At 42.1% G+C, this 16,222-nt stretch overlaps 1 protein-coding gene across 8 annotated transcripts in view; it reads right to left on the bottom strand.

Annotated features, from left to right (window-relative positions):
• Positions 1 to 4,875: 4,875 nt before the first annotated feature.
• The window catches only part of ZHX1 (zinc fingers and homeoboxes 1), a 31,273-nt gene continuing 19,926 nt past the window's right edge, over positions 4,876 to 16,222 (bottom strand). For 5 of the 8 annotated variants that reach the window (XM_080378204.1, XM_080378205.1, XM_080378206.1 and 2 more), the window contains one exon: positions 4,876 to 15,612. In XM_080378204.1, coding sequence (XP_080234330.1) covers positions 12,771 to 15,395 — 2,625 coding nt within the window. In that variant the 5' untranslated portion in view covers positions 15,396 to 15,612 and the 3' untranslated portion in view covers positions 4,876 to 12,770. The remainder of the gene's footprint in view (positions 15,613 to 16,222) is intronic. The other 3 variants (XR_013926560.1, XR_013926561.1, XR_013926562.1) reach the window with 3 other exon arrangements.

The following is a 16,222-nucleotide window of genomic DNA, read 5'->3' as shown; positions in this document are numbered from 1 at the left end:
GAGCATGCCTCGTTACGCTGGCAGTGAGGTGCTGTGACCCAGCTTCAACCTCGATGAACGTGGGCCAGGCTAGCGTGCTTCATCTTGCAGTCAGGGTGAGCCCAGAGAAAGCCTAGGCAGTGAAGACAATTCAAGTAATAAGCAAGAATCTGTCATGCTGCCCTACTGCCTGAGCCTTCTGGCCAGGAAAAGAAAATACAGTGCGGCAGGCAGAGCCTGTCTCGATCCAAACAGCCCTTCTTCTCCCTGCTTCCCAGTCTACTCTGAGGCAAAATTAATTCCAAATTCTCTCCCAGTGTTTCTTTAATTACTGATGTTATTATTTGCATTGTATTAGTCTCCGTAAGTCCTTGCCACAACCTGGCCACTCTTGTGCCAGGCGAATCCGCACCACAGAGGTTTCAGAAACCATCAAGCACGCACAGTGGAAACAAGAAACCTTGGCCAGCAATTAGGGCCCTATCTTGGTAGGCACTACCCACACACATCGGCTAAGGAATAAAGCAGCTCTCAGACGGTTTATAGCTTTATTAAAATATGCTGGAAAGGAGCTGCCCTTGGAAGAAAGCAAAAGAGACTAGTTCCCTCCTCAAAGCAAGAGAGCTGCCTGCAGTGAAGAGGGCAGTAAGGCCCACAGGCAGCATTCCTCAAAGGTGGCTCCTGAATCGTTAAGTGGATTCTTCCAGACATTGTGAAATACTCGTACCTTGAGGGAAGATTAGTTTTCTTTTTTGACAGTCATAACATAGGCTCTTCCCTAAACATGTTCATGAAAAGAGGAGCAGCTCTTTATTTGCTGGCATTGTCTCACTGTCTCCTTCTCTCTTGCCTTTTATTTAGATTGCAGGTTCTCTACAGCGGAGACCATATTTCATCCTCTTTGCATGGTGTCACACATAAGGGGATATTGTCCGTGACTAATGCAGGAGGCTTAACACAAATAACATTTCATGGCTAGGGGCATACAGTAGTTATCACTACTACAAACTGCAAACAAAACCGCAGTTAAAGCTCCGATGAACTCAGATGAGCTCTAGCGTATCTTACTGTGATGGTCCGAGATGCAACTGCGGAGCTCAAGAGCAATCCTCCTTGAACAGTAAGTGGTCACACTGAGGGCAGAAAAAGACTGATCCCTCTGAGCCAAAGCTCCCAGAAGCTACTGACCCAAATTTCAGAAAAAGAATACTTGTCCCAAACTCAGTACCGTTTTGAAGAAGTGCTGGTAGAATCAGGATGAACCTCCATCCATCTCCAGCGAGCTGAGAAAGCAGGTCAGCCAAATGTGACCAAGAGGAAGCTACACTTGCTAAATCCAGATCTGTCCTTGAGGAAGGCAAAGACAGGACTGAGCAAAGGCAAGTGAGGGAACTAAAATGACTCCTTACCTCTAAAGGGGAAAAGTGCTCCCACACCCTCATGCACTGCAGAAAAAGAGTACATTGTCACCAGGGCAGTACTCACGTGAGAGTGCAGAGCCCAGCAGATGAGCAGAAGGGCATCAGGCAAGAAACCAGGCAGGAAGAGATGACTGGGGAGGAGGAGACAACCAGAGCAGCAGCGCTGCTCCAACCAGCCACTGAGTCCAGCAGGCAGGGAACCTCCTTTTGCTTCCTCATCTCTCCAGAAGAGCAAAACAGTCGAATCTAGTTTCTTTCTAAATTATCAAACCACCTCACAGTTCTAGTAAAACACAACAAAAGTTGGGAAATGAAGGGTCTTGCATCATGGAAATCAAAAAGTAAGAATTGTTTGTTGTTAACAGAAACCAAAAGCTTTTTAGGGGTCCTTAGGACAGACAGGAGAAGACACATCCCCCACAAAATGGTTTATTTGCCTGCTCTACCTTAAGACAGTGCAACCTTTCAAACCCCTGGCAAGCTATATTAACTAGACGATAATCCTTCCTCCTCGGGCCTCACAAAATCCAATAAAGTTGTTATTGCCAAAAGGGTGCACTACACAGAGATGTGTCCAGCTATTAATGGGTTTTGCAACTATTTTCTGTCTAGCAAGATAAATGATGAACAGAATGAGCATACCCTTGGGTTTGACCAAAATGCTGTTGAAAAGAGGAAAAAAGCTTTCTGCAAAGACAGAAAGGTGGTGGTGATCGGGTGCCGGGGAGAATCCCAAAGCAGGGCTCTTCCCAGGCAAGCCCACGCATTTCCAGGACTGATACGAGTCGAGTGTCTGAACTGCTTCACTCTGCTGTGTAGCACAAGCACAGAGGTGGTACCCTGATGGTCTGTGGATACAAGCTGGATGCCGAAGTCATGGCAAATGGTGGTATCTCTGATCTACTGCTCTAACTGGAAAAAAACCCAAAAGACTCACTGCTGGGCACGGTGAAGTTTCTAAACCTGCTTCTATGCCCTTTTTTCTATTTTATCAGTTTTTCTGAAAACTCATTAACTTCCCCTGGCCACAGTTACGCTTGTTGCTTAATTGCTACTTGTGATGAAACCAGGCTATGGAGATCATAGCATATTCGTTACCTCTCTAGGTTAAAACTTTACTACTGCATTTTTCAGGACTGGGCAGGACTGGTGGCAACTCCTCTAGGACACCATTTAAGCAGCCTTGGCTGCTGTAGACCTCTACTGTAATGACATCCATTAAATAAAGCTGACTTCTTATAATATTGCTGTCTTGCAGGAACAAAGAGAAACAAATCTAAAGATTAGAGAAAAATATGCTACGTTGAAGAAATACACCCAGGGCTTTGAGACTGCCCTTGAGTGACCCTCACAACTCGTGCTTTTCCAGTCCTTCTCTCCTTTCCATACGGAGGCAGTCAGGGGAGGCTGCCTCCACAAGGGAAACAACCAAACTGTTTGTTGATTCTCCACTACCTTGTTTCCCATGCAGGTTTTGCATTGCTGGAAAGTAGAAACTGCTAGTAAATTTAGCTTCTACGGCTTCATATTTGCCTTGTACAAGTATCAGTGCCCACAGAAAGTGTGAGGTGAAGCACAGGGAAAGCACTGCTCAATGAACAAATGCAAACAAAACACAGAAATCAAGAATGGACTTTGCCCACAATTGCTCCCTTCCCCAAATAACTGCAAATGAAATTAATCTAGAGCAAAGAATGCCATAAAACACACATCAACAATACAGTTTTTAACTTGGTGGTGCCAGTAAGAAAAATGATGAGGCACGTCCACCACAGACTTCCACGGGCGCCTGTTTCTGCGCTTCGTGGGTGCCAGGTGAACGGCTTGCACATAAATCCTTGCAGCTGGACTTCACCTGGAGGCTCTGGCCAGCTGCTGGAAAGGAACTGCAGGACTGAGAGCAGTTGCAACCGCAGTAGTATTTGTACCATCTCCTTTGGTTCACAATGCATCACTATTTGAGGTTATTTTGTGGGGCCCCTTCCATATTAGTTCCTTAGGCAGGCTGCACTGCAATCATGTTTTTTCCTATTTGGCTTTCATTTAGGAAAACTGAAAATCACTAAGAGGAGAATTACTGCCAACACTGACCTTTATTTTCACCCAAAGACACAAATCAACTAGGTGCGACACATGCTTTCATTCCCTTTTCCATCTTTTCTTTCTTCTACCACCAAATAAATATTTTAAGGTAATGAACATCAGCTCAGCACTGAGCCTGTGAAGAAACACACATGGGAGAGGAATTAGTCACAATGCTAATAGTTCAAAATTATAGCAGTAGAAGCATATGAATATATTCAAAGGTTTCATTTTACAGTATTTTAAGTGCAACAAGTCTTTTAACAACCAAAAATGTTAGAAACCACCACCTGACAGACTGAAGGCCACCACCACCAGTATTTCAAAGTGACACTGAGCCCACAGGGAACAACTTAGCATCATTGTAGAGGGGACCTTCTGGCATAAAAATAAGGCAATGCACAAAGTGACTTGGTATTTTAAATTCTTAAAAATAGTAGTTGACAGTATTGTTATGAAAACAAATGGAAGATGGAAGGGGCTGAGAAGAGGCTGGGCGAGGGGAAACAACCCACAAGGCCAGCTGGTCTCCTGTGAAAATATGGACTGAATTACAACATTTTGGAAACACTGGTAACGCTGTCAACAAAAAAGGTAACTGTTTAAAAAAAGGTGACTGGCTGCATAATCCAGGGCTTTTCATAACTCCCTCATGAGCTGACGGATTCTGGAATAAGAATTCTTTATTTTTTCCCCCCTTTTTTTCCAGGACTGACATAAGCTACAGCACAGGAACAAATCCATTGCCTTAAACATCTTTTTCATAGGTGGGGACCGGTCTGCAGGCACGACACCGGGTGATGCAGGGAAGGCTGAGTTTCAAGCCCCTCCGGTTGCAGCGCAACAGTTGAAGTAGACGGGTGCGATGAGTCATGCCGATGCAAGATGCAAGACGGTGGCACTGCCTCCGGCAGGGAGCTGCTCTGAACAACGGTAAGTCAGGCTCGCCAGAGAAATGCAGAGCTCGACAGAAAGTGTTCATCTCAGACCCTTCTCTGAGGAAAAGGCACAGGTTAAAAGCAGCCACAAAGCATGATGTCCAACTGACATTCAGTGGGGAGGTGGTTCCTACTCGCCCCTACTCTTCCCACCCCAAATATTTTAAATGTGATAATAAAGAGCATCTGCCTTAACGAGAAGAATCACGTGGACATCCCTGGCCTGCTGACACGGCAGAACAGTTCAGCAACAAGCAGCTGTACTGACTCGCACATGCAGCTGACCTCATGCTGGCTGTTCAGCCAAGCCAGTTCTCCAAATTCAATGCATCTGAGGAATTTGTGAAATTCAGTTTTGTGTAACAGGAAAAAAAAGACATTTGAGAAGATCTGCTCTGTGACATTTTCATACAGACATGGTTCCTGGTTTCCACACCACCTCTTAAAACCACACGCACTCAGTAAGGAGACATTTATTCCATTATTTCTGTTTTCAAATTTTTGGTACAAAGTTTATTTTCAGAAGTTCCCACATGATCCTTTCTTCTACCAGCGTCTTTTAGGACTTTTTTATCTCTGATTTATTTTCTTTATCTGTTGAAGCAAAAGCAGTAATTGCTACAGAAAGCAATAATGGCAATATTACAAATATTTTACAGCAGCATCTATTTGTCTCTTTGCCTCAAAAAAATAACAAAAATAAATCCGAAGACAAGATCCATACTGCCACAAAGGCTTAGGTTTGTAATATCCAGAAGTATGCTGCATTCCCATATATGAGTTGTACAAATCCAGCACAACTTCCCAAGTTTGTGCAGAGCCTGATAAATAGACACAGAAATATCAGTTACGTTTTACTGTTTCTAAGAACTTTTACTCTGTAAAATGTTTGGTCACTCAAAGCTATAAGCTTAATCACATATCAAAGAACACAGGCAATAAAGCCCATCTTACCAGAACATATAGTATTAGGCCAAACAAAATATAAGAGGACAAAAATCTAGTGGTCACTGAAGCCTCTTCAAAAAAAGTCTAAAACAGAATGTTTCCATCATGTATCATAATAAAAATGTACTGTATTAAAATTTGATTTTTTTAAAATTTTTTTACAAGCTGTCTTTTAATCAGTCTTCTATTTACAGTGCAGAACTTCTGCCAACTGCAGTAGTTTAACTTTGGCACAACACTAAGTTCCAATCCTTTTCAGTATTCAAGTCCTGTGTGTGTCCAAAAATTTTCTTGGTTTCAGGAAAGATTAGGCCCATTCACAGTTAACCAGTAATCTTGAACTTTTTCAAGAATTGCTTCCCCTTCACCACATTGGGCAGCTACAAAGGAAAGACACTGTAAGCTATTGCATCATTCAAAAGAAATTCTTCATTCTAAACAGCGACAGTATTGTTGCTTCCTTTAACGTCACATACACCAGACAGATCACACAGACGGCTACATACTGGACACCTCCTAAAAACCTTGCTGGTCGTTAGTGAATCATCTTCCTCATACTTCAAATACATAACAATGCATTAACTTAATTTCATTTCACATGTCAAACAGGACATTTAAATATATTGCAATATATTCTAGAAAATTGCAAAGCGCCATCATTTCTGTAAACGAGATCGACACCTGTTAACTCTCCTGTGCACATGAAGAGCAGTACCTAGTGCCACATGTTTATACAATATAAAGCCTTCCCAGGTAGGGCAACTCACTTTAGTGCATTTCTGTACAGACTGTAAGCATACATGCAGATAGCCAACTATGCAAAATTGGAAACACTTTTGTAAGCTGGAACTGGAGGCGGGGGGAACATTTTGAAATCATAATGGAGCTCTTGTGGTTGATCATTTCATATCACAGATAAAGATGTGAATCTTCTGTCATTCTAGCAGATTCTTTAGAGAAAGTTTCATGACAGGTATCTAGTATTGAATAAGCATAAGGAAATATTTTCATAAACTGGGACACAAATATTATGTGTCTTAACACATTCCAAGTTATGCACATCCAACGTTCATATAGTAACCCTATCTCTAAACTACTTGAGAAACCCCGAATCACTTTTATGCCACAGTATTATAACCAAGGATCAGTTACTCTTATCCACCACTGCAATGCTACCTGCTCTAGAATAAAAGAAAAAGAAAAAAAGCAAAAAACAGAACAAAAGGCCTCACACTTCCCCACAAGCGTCAAGCTGGAAGCAGAGGGAAGTACCATTGCTAACCACAACACAAAGGTTGGTGCTGCAATCCAGCCAGCACGCTCCCAGGTGAAGATCCATTTCACCAAATTGCAGATATCTGTAGTGTCAGCCTCCGCCTGCACGCCGTGTCGAACAGTCAGTGGAGCTTAGGGTGCAGTCTGACCAGCTCCAGGCATGTGGGATGAGCAGGCTTGCTTTAGTTAGGTATACTGAGTAGCTATGGTGTCTGGCTCAAATGCAGACATCAACATGCAATCAGACAAATCCCACCTTAATTAATGAAAAGTGCTACGGGATCCTCAGTTACCACTCTAGATTTTACAGTGTTGTGTAAGTCATTTTTACAATGACTATCCACCAAAAAGGTGCAGATGCTCTTCAATGCCGAAGGAGAAAAAAACCCCAAGAGCTCCAAGCATTAAACTTGAAAATATTGGCTATAAAGCCACCTGTGCTTCAAAATCTCCCTTTTTAAAAGCACGAAAACTATACAGAAATTTGAGCTATTGAGCATGTATAAATAGCTATTGAGGGGATTTTTCACCTTCTGCTACAACTTTTATTTTAAAATCTTTTCCTACAGATTTTTAATACATCACCAAACCTCAAGTAACTTGACCCCGGAAGTTTATGTCACACTACGTGGTAAATCCACTTATTCTAAAATATCACAAGCTTGATGGAGAATACAGGTGTAACCCAGCACTGTTCAGCGTAGGGAACCGAGCCCTCTACTAGCCCTTCCCATCTCTAATTTGCATGATCACCCTAGGCATTATGAACAACTCTCAACAGTTTTACTGCTCTCCAATCATTGAAACCATCTTCTCATTACTACTGAATGTAGGCAAAATTAATTTCCAAGAAAAAATAAATTAAATCAAAGAGAGTAGCTATATTTCATTGCACTCTACTTTTGTGCATTCAGGTTAGGGCAGGGATATTTAATATTACAGAAGCTTAAAGTTTATCTTCTCTCCTTGGGAGATATGAATATAGACAGATACAGGACTCAGGTGGAGGATGCAAACTGATACCATCATATTTACAGAAGCAAATACTGACATCCAGCCTGAATACACAGTACTCCATTAAGTGCAAAAGGGAAAATGCTCCCCACCTTAAATTACAGCTTGGTTACTCAGCAGCCAGAGACTAGTTGTCAGAGTTACTGCTGTGCTCTCATTTCAGAGGAAAATGGAGGAGGAAGAGAGTATTTGCATCTTTGGGCTTTCTGGCCTACGGGGACTGCGTAAGGCCATGAATCACTTTGTATGGGCTCCAGAAATGCTTTCTCTACACTGTAGAGGAGAAAGAAGTGCATTTGCCTGCCTCAAGAGTTTCTTGGCGAGCAGGAAAAAAACAGACTTTTGCCCAAAGTCAGTAAATCACGCATTAGAAAAATTATTTCGTGTCATGTGTGGACATTGTGTGATTTTCCTTCCCAATAATCAAAGTTACAGCCAGACACCATACTGCACAAAATATAATGAAAAAGCAGCTTTTAAAATGGTACTGGGCAAGTTTAAAAAGCGAATGGCCTCATTTGCTATACTGTATTAGAGATAATCCACTAAATTCTAATCATGAAGTACTAGGTATCTTTTCTCTCCTTTGCTTTCAAACCAGAGCAGAGATTTCTATGTGCTAAAAATGAGTGACTGCAAATGAGTGATTGCAACACTTTACTCGTTCTGTCAGAACAGCAAAACTTTGTTTGCTTATCAATTTCTAGGTGAGTGAGTTCTGCAGGGGAAGCAAAAGTCAGAACCTTCAAGCTTCTGCATTTTCCCTTCTTTCCACTTCTTACAAGCCAGCACTCTGTTAGTTCAATTCATCCTCCAGGGAGGAATAAGTCTGACTTTCTTTTCACAACAAATGCTAACCTTAGGTCATTGAGAGGCTGATACTGGGAAGACAGCACTGTTTAAGATGGAACTTGCTCCTTCACTGTACCCAGAAGCAAGAGAAAAACACGCCATGAAGCAGCACAGTACAGTGATGGTGGATGCCTCACCCGGTTGTGACGATGCTTGCTTTCTTTTAGCCCTTCTCCCTCTCCATTCTGGCACAGGATTATCATTATTCTCTCTTCAGCTGAATTCCAGGGACAGCAGTAACTAGCATCATCAGACCAGGTACTCCTGGCAGAAATGGGAGATGAAGGGGAAAGCTCTACCTTAGCTCTGAAGGAACTGATGCTCACAGCTGAATTCTGAAACAGCGCTCCCAATGAAGACTGAGACACCAGCCACCCAGAGGTAAGATCTGAGCAAGATCAAAGAATTTCTTCATCTCTGTCAGTGACAGTCACTGAAGCCTGGCTCACAACTAGTTCAAACCCAAGAGGTGAAGCTCCACAAGAAAACATATCACAGGCTCATCTATACACAGTTCTTTCCTGCGCAGGGAAATCAACAAAATCCCACAGGAACACTCACCCCAGGGTAGACGTACTTTCTTGATCCTTCCCTCCCCACTGCCAACATAGCTCAGTTCAAGTAGCTTCCAAAACACCATGCAGGTGTGTGTAAGCTACGAGAGGGAGCCAGGCTGCAGGGGTGCACTGTTCATAAGCACAGTGATGCTCGCATTCATCATAAATTAAGACCCTGGCTGATGTGCTTAATTCGTGTATGTGACTGGTAGAACCAGAAGGCACCGTATCCTCTCCACCACCAGGTGATTTCTGTTTCTCTCAGGTCACTCTATAGTGTGCCTTGGGCACCACGGTAAGGAGCACAGCAGCCTAAGGTTGGCTGAGATGAATCTGGGCTTAACCACTGTTACCAGTAGCTTTGAGTTCCCACCAGCCACGACCACAATTCACAGATAAAATAGACCAGCATGCTGACAGCTCCTTCCAATGCTTCTCCTGTCAAGTCTCGATGCGGGAGGCCTCTGGAAGGAGTATCCCTCTCTCCCAGTATGCAGTGCAAACATACACATGCTGTAAACATGAAATAAACTGGTAATTAATGGACTCTGTTTGTTCAAACAGAAATAACAGACAGATTATGAGCAATAACAAATGCATACAACTGCTGTCTTCAGGCTGAACCCACTCAGATTTTTCTCATCCTTGGCACAACTGAAAGATTTAAAATGTGCATGTAGCCCAAAGGAAATGTGGGTACTCTGCATCTCTCATTAGTCGACCCACAGCACATGGTTTAATTTAAATTTTATATTCTGCAAAAATACAATGTTCCTCAGTGGGCTGTAAATACTATTTTAACCAGTGGAATACATGGAACTGTAATATTTATGACAACTGAAAATCTGGCCCAGTATACACCAGCCACCGTCTCTGACCATTTCACTGAAGAGAAGACATGCAATCCAACTATATTTAGTCTGACAAACAATGTATTTCCTCTTCCTCTGTTTTTCAGACCAGATGTGCTAAGGCCTACCATTGTAGCTGGGAGTTATTTAACAGAACACTGCCAAAATGGAAAATTTCCCATTTTAATCACATAATTAACTTTGATCTTTATTTTTCCCATCTTTTAAAGAAGGTTGGATTTAATGCTAACCTAAGTGCAGTCTCTGCTGAAAAAAATTGAGATGCTTATTTGGACAGATTGCTTGGGTTTTTTGTTTTTTTAAAGACAACTAATTCTGGGTCAACTTTAAGGATTAAGGCAACTCCCGATTTTGCTTGCTAGAGGCATATTCCCAAGGATTTTAAGGATTTGCTTTAATATTTTTGGAAACTTAAAAATAGCATCTCTTTCCCTACCAGCTTTGTCCCTTCCCACTCAGCAAGCACTGAATTTTGACCCTGTATTTCCAGTGGAGCTTGCTGCTAACACGAGTCTTTCTTGTATCTGCTGACATTTACAACTGCCTCATCCATACCATTACCAGCCAAACAAGAATACCCGCCAACCACACGCAGCAGTCAATGCTGAAAAGGTCAGATCCTGATCTCTCTTACACCATCTCATATCCAGAGTCATAAGCACTCCAGTGAAATATGCTGACAACACATTTTTGCTTCTCTCCTACTCTGAAGTTAAACTGAGCTGGCTAGCCCCCTCTAGCATCACTGGCTGCTTTGAACCTCACCAATTTGAGTCTTGGAAGCCAGGAAATAGTTTCATAATCAAATTTGTGTCACATACCAAAAGCCATTGCCTTTTTCTTTCCAGCAATCTCATAGTCAGAAGAACTCACTCTGGTAAATGGCTTTCATATAGAACATCCTCCTGCAACTCAGGCTCCTGTTCAGTCTGCGAGCAGAAGGGCAGCTACAAGTGTCCAAAGAGGAAGGTGAGTCCAGGAGGTTATTTTTTTTTGTCAGACATTATTCCCTTTCTTGCTTTGGCCTGGGTTTCACCCACAATCAGGTATGAATACCAGATCTAAAATGGACTCCTCTGCTTCCGAAGATCATGACTAAAAGGACTTTCTTGGTCTTTTGACAGTTATCAGAGTGAAGAAGAAAGCGTAATTCTAGATAGGTCCTTAGAGATGTGGAAACATTAGGACACATTTTCTCTAATCTGTCTCTCCTTGGTCATCAGATGCAGCAGCTTACCGAGAAGATGTTGACAGATGTGCAAAAGGAGATTGCTAGTGTCCTTTCTGTTAGTACCAATGTAAAAACAGACAATACTGGTGACAGCAGCACCAATTCATCATCATCTTTTGACATCTAAATATAAAGTAACTTAGCTCTAAAAAATGCAGACTGACAGTAGCAAGAACAGTAGCAAAGTACTCTTCCTGAGAGTACCAGTTCTCTAGGATGCCAAGGATTTGCCTAAACTAACTTCTGTGAATTTGGCCCATTGGTTTTAAGTTCAAACTCTACTATGACTTCAACGTTAAGACTAAATGGCTTTTCTTTTTTTCCCTCCTGTTTTAAAGACACTTACTCAAAATGCGGATGTTTCACATCAAAATAAATTACTTCTGGAGTTCAGTTCAAGTAGATCAATCTACCTCTAAAAATAAGCATGTTCACCCAGCAGCCCTAAGAACAATCAGCACAGTGGTGAGCTCAACCCATTGAGATGAATTTAGGTTAAACTTGCATGCAAATCATTTAACTGGGCTATCGCTGAAGAACAATTACACACTAGGTGTTTATCATTCCTAAGCATCTAAAAGCCATATAACTTCATTTTAAGAATTAAACGTCATGTCATTGCCACAACTTACTTGAAAACCTTTCTTAGTAGCACCTGAAGACGCTTTTCATCTCTGCATCTCTGTATTTTTACAAACCCCCAAGCAACTCTGAAAAAAGTTTCCGCCCCACGTTTACCTTAAAATTCAGTGTAAGATTTCAAGAAATTACTCTTTTTAGCTAGAAATAAACATACTCTTCTTACCATTTCCAACAAAGGAAAGAACGCACAAGCTAAAACCAAATGTTACTATATACTGCATCAAGTCTGTCAGGCATTTAAATTAAATTGATGTAGGATACACTGATTAAACATAATGAAAAGCATCTTCTAGCATTAGACTCATTCAGTTAGCTCGTACTTATCAACAAGGAACATTTCAGCACAAGTTCTGTAAACCCAAAACACTCTGAAGATATGCAAAAGGTGCCAATATCACCTCATTTTCTTAAACCAAACAATCCTCACCCCTAGGTTCATTGATTCCTTTGCCACACTTTTCCCCTTCTCTTTTGAACTCTTTTCTTAAAAAATATACCCAGGCCTTGAAACCTTTCAGGTGAAGTGATGTTTGCGAAAAAGACATCTTAGGTTTTTGTATTTTCCTCCTTCACGAGCAGGCAATGTTCTCCTACATCAACGAAAAAATGTGTCTGTGTTTTTTTGGAATTAAACAACATAAGGCAATTAAATATTGAGAAGCAGTCACATGAATGATGAACATGAACCTTCCCATCAGTAATGTGGAAGAGGAGGATCTGAACTGGATCTGATTTATAACCCCATGGCCTAGGCTAGGCCTAAGGATGTCCACCTCTTGTAGTAAGGAAGCAAACAATTGTTGCCTGCACAGGTAGCATCTTGCCTATGTTCTTTTATGTGGAAGAAAGATGCTAAGCAGGTGCTTGCTGAACTGAAGGCCATGAAAAATCATGTGGCTCTTCACCATAACATCAAACCTAATTCATAGGTTTTTGGCCCCCAAATCCCAAATTGCACATCAATCTGATTTTGAAAGTTTACGCTTAACATGTCGGGGGGGTTCCCAAGTATCACTATCATCCGTTTCTTCCTCATCTTCTTGATCTTCCAGCATGTCATCTTCCTCCTCGTTCTCATCAAACAGCTCTATTCCAAGTTCTAATCTTCTTTGCCTTTCTGCAAACCACTCTCTGACCTGCTCATATCCCATGTGAGATTTGGCTACCAGTTCATCAAGGTCTTGCTCATTAAGGAATTTGTGCTTCATATAGTAGTCCCTCAGGATTGCTGTTCCAGTTTTGAATTTTATGACAGAGACACCTCTATCCCAGCAATTTAACCTCTTGCTCCCCCGAGGCCTCCCTCGAGGCCTCCCTCTGCCCCTCCCTTTTGGTCTTCCTCTCCCTCTCTTCCTTGTAAAGCCTTGGCCATTCAGACTGTTTGCATTGGCGCTCTGGTAATAATAATACCACTTCAATCCACCATTTTTCCAGGCATAGCGAGTATCTCCAAACCAGCTCACAATCTCAGACCTTGGGAGCCCAGTTTCTTCTGCCAGCTTGTTGTATTCTTGTGGAGATGGCCACTGAGTACGGACAAAGGAACTTTTGAGCATGTGCAACTGCTCTGGTGATTTTTTGCCTATTTTGCTTGAAGTGGAACACCCTGATTTTGCTCCTGCTGCTCCATCTCCCACAGATGTTTCTCCAGCCTCTTCTTTTGAGCTGCCAGCATTGCCCTCATTCAAGTCAGCTCCCTCTTCCTTCAAGACATTTGATTTCCTTCTTTCTGTAAACCAGGCATCAATCTCTCTCCTGGTCAGTTTTGTTTGGGCTCTCAACCTATTCATCTCCTCATCAGTAAGGACAGGGTTATTAAGAAAACTTGCTTGAAGGACTTGCAGCTGTTCAGCAGTCTTCTCTTTGAATTTCTGTGGGGTGAAATCAGGAAAAGTGCTCCACGATGACTTGCTCTGTGGAGTGACTCCCGTTGGGGATTCATTCATTTCATCACTTGAATCAATAACAATAGTGGCACATGAATCGCTGTTGAGATGAATCCCATGATTATTCTTTGAGTTTCTCTGATTGTAGCGTGTGTCGCTGAACCACTTTTTGATCTCTCCTTTAGTCAGGCCCGTTATTTTCATAAGCCTAACAATTTCTGAATCTTGAGGAAACTGATTTTTAAGGTAGCTGACTTTCAACTCTGCCAGCTGTTCCTTTGTTTTTTTTGCCCGGATGCCGAAGGAGTCAGGATTGATCAGCGCGGATTCATTTTTGATAGGCTGAGGGGCTGGAACTGCAGCTACTTGTTTGGTTTCTGCAATGGGCTGAGCAGTGTGAATCTGACTCTTCTGTAACTGTGTTTGGTTTGGGACTCCTGCTACAGTCAAAGCTATTGGGGCTGTTACTGGTAACGTATTTGTACCTGCAACTTGAGTGAGAACAAGTCCTGGCTGACCAACTATTTGGCATGTCTGTAAAATTGAAGGTAAACCATTGCTAGCGGCGGAAATGTGCGCTGGAATAACTGTAATTGTCTGTGGCACAGTATGCACTGTGCCATTAAATTGTTTCCTCCTCGCTTCCTCCACTTCCTCCGGCGTCCAGCTCACACCGTGTTTCAGACGCTGAGCAGAAAACCATATTTTAATCTGTTCCTCTGTGTACTTAGCTTGAGTGGAAAGAACAGTGATTTCCGACATGGTTGGATATGGGAATTTGTTGTAGGTGTTAAGCAAAAGAGGATTGTTATCCAAAGCAGTATTATAGGCTGGAATGCTATTTACAGGTATTAGGACTTTTGGAAGCAGGTTTGAGTTCTGTGGAGCTGTAACAGCTGTTATAACCTGTGCCACCCCGGGCTGAAGCACAGGTGCTGCAGTCACTACCGCACTAGCCACATCTGCTGCACTGCAAACCACGGAATGGCTCGCTTTTGACTCAGAAACTGCCGGTGGTGGGTTTTCTACTGCTTCTTCAGAGTTTGGCTCGTTTTCAGTTCCCTTTTCTTCACCAGACATGTCATCAACTACATTGTGGAAAACTGCAATACGTTTAGTCTCAGTTTTGTTTTTCATCATTTTCATAATAGGAGTTTTGCTAATTGAGATCCCTGATGAGGGGACCTCAGAAGAGTCAGCCTGTTCAGCGTTTTCTTCTCTAACAAAACTCCCATCGAACGTGAGATCATTTACTGTTTGTTCGAAGACTGTCTGATTGTTACGTTTCACCATGGTCAATTTAAAATTCTCCTCTCCAGGGTGGTACTTCAAATTATGTTCTGAGAGAGCATCGTATCTTTTGGTAAGGAAATTGCATTCTACACAAACATAGGATGAATTTAACACTACGTTGGGATGTTCTGAATCCACATGAAAAGTAAACATATTGAGATCTGGAGTCTGAAAAGTACAGTATTTACATTCATAACCGCCTTCTACTTTATTTGTATTTTTTTGATTGTCTGAATCCACATATTCATGAACATCCTCATCACTTGTTACGCTCTCTGCTGCAGGGTTATCTGTTGGCGCGACTGCAGGTGGTCCTTCCTCCAAGTCTGATACCATTTCTAGATCTGGATCCTGCTCGTTAGCTAAGACCATGCACGGTGTTGTTGATTTTCGTTTACTTGCCATGCCTGTTACGTGAAAATGATACTGACTGGTCAGATACAGACTTAGCTTCAAGCCCTTCTTGATTAATAATAATGGCTTTCAGTACTTCAAGTCAGTTCTTGTAAAGTCTCAACATTTATCCCATTAGCAGCTTTTCTTTTGTAGTGCAATCAGATTAAAAATAGATAGTTGAGGATGAGATGTTGACATACACTGTTTTAAAGTCCACATCCACCACCTGTAGCAAAGAAGAGAGAGCTGAATTAGTTCAATTTCAAGAGTAACTTCCATTCTGCTACATATTATGGCTTAAGGTGAGTCAGTTCTTATGGGTTGTCTGCCACCGTTCGTCCCCTAAAACCAGCAGACCCATTCCAAGATGAGATACTCAAAGCTAAGTTAAGAAAGGCAAAATCCAATCCACTTATTACAACCTGAAATTTGTTTTTAGTTCACCTCAATGCAGTAGAAGGCATAAAACACAGAACGGTGTAAAACAGGCAACCTTCTGGCTGTTCAGAAGCCTTTTTCTTGACACAATGCTGAGGTCAGTTGTCCTGCATAATTTTTGTAGTCTTGCCTTTGGACTGCTTTGTGTAAGCTACCACCGCTTCTCTCAACTGCCCTGTGAGCTCACATCCTTCCTACCACGAAGTCAACTCCAGTATGACATCTCCACCACTGACGCTGTCTTGCCTGTCATGTCAGAGGTTGTGAAGGGTCTCAGAAAAGGCAGGTTTAGAGTGTTTTTCTATTGCGTTATACGCACAAGCATGATTACGGGCAAGGCCTTTCTCCCAAGTCTGAAAACAAGCAAAACAATGCCTTTTTAAGGCACTTTGACAGAC

The sequence above is a fragment of the Falco punctatus genome (assembly GCF_963210335.1).
Source record: "Falco punctatus genome assembly, chromosome: 3".
Lineage (NCBI taxonomy): Eukaryota > Metazoa > Chordata > Aves > Falconiformes > Falconidae > Falco > Falco punctatus.
This window is presented reverse-complemented; position numbering and strand designations above follow the sequence as displayed.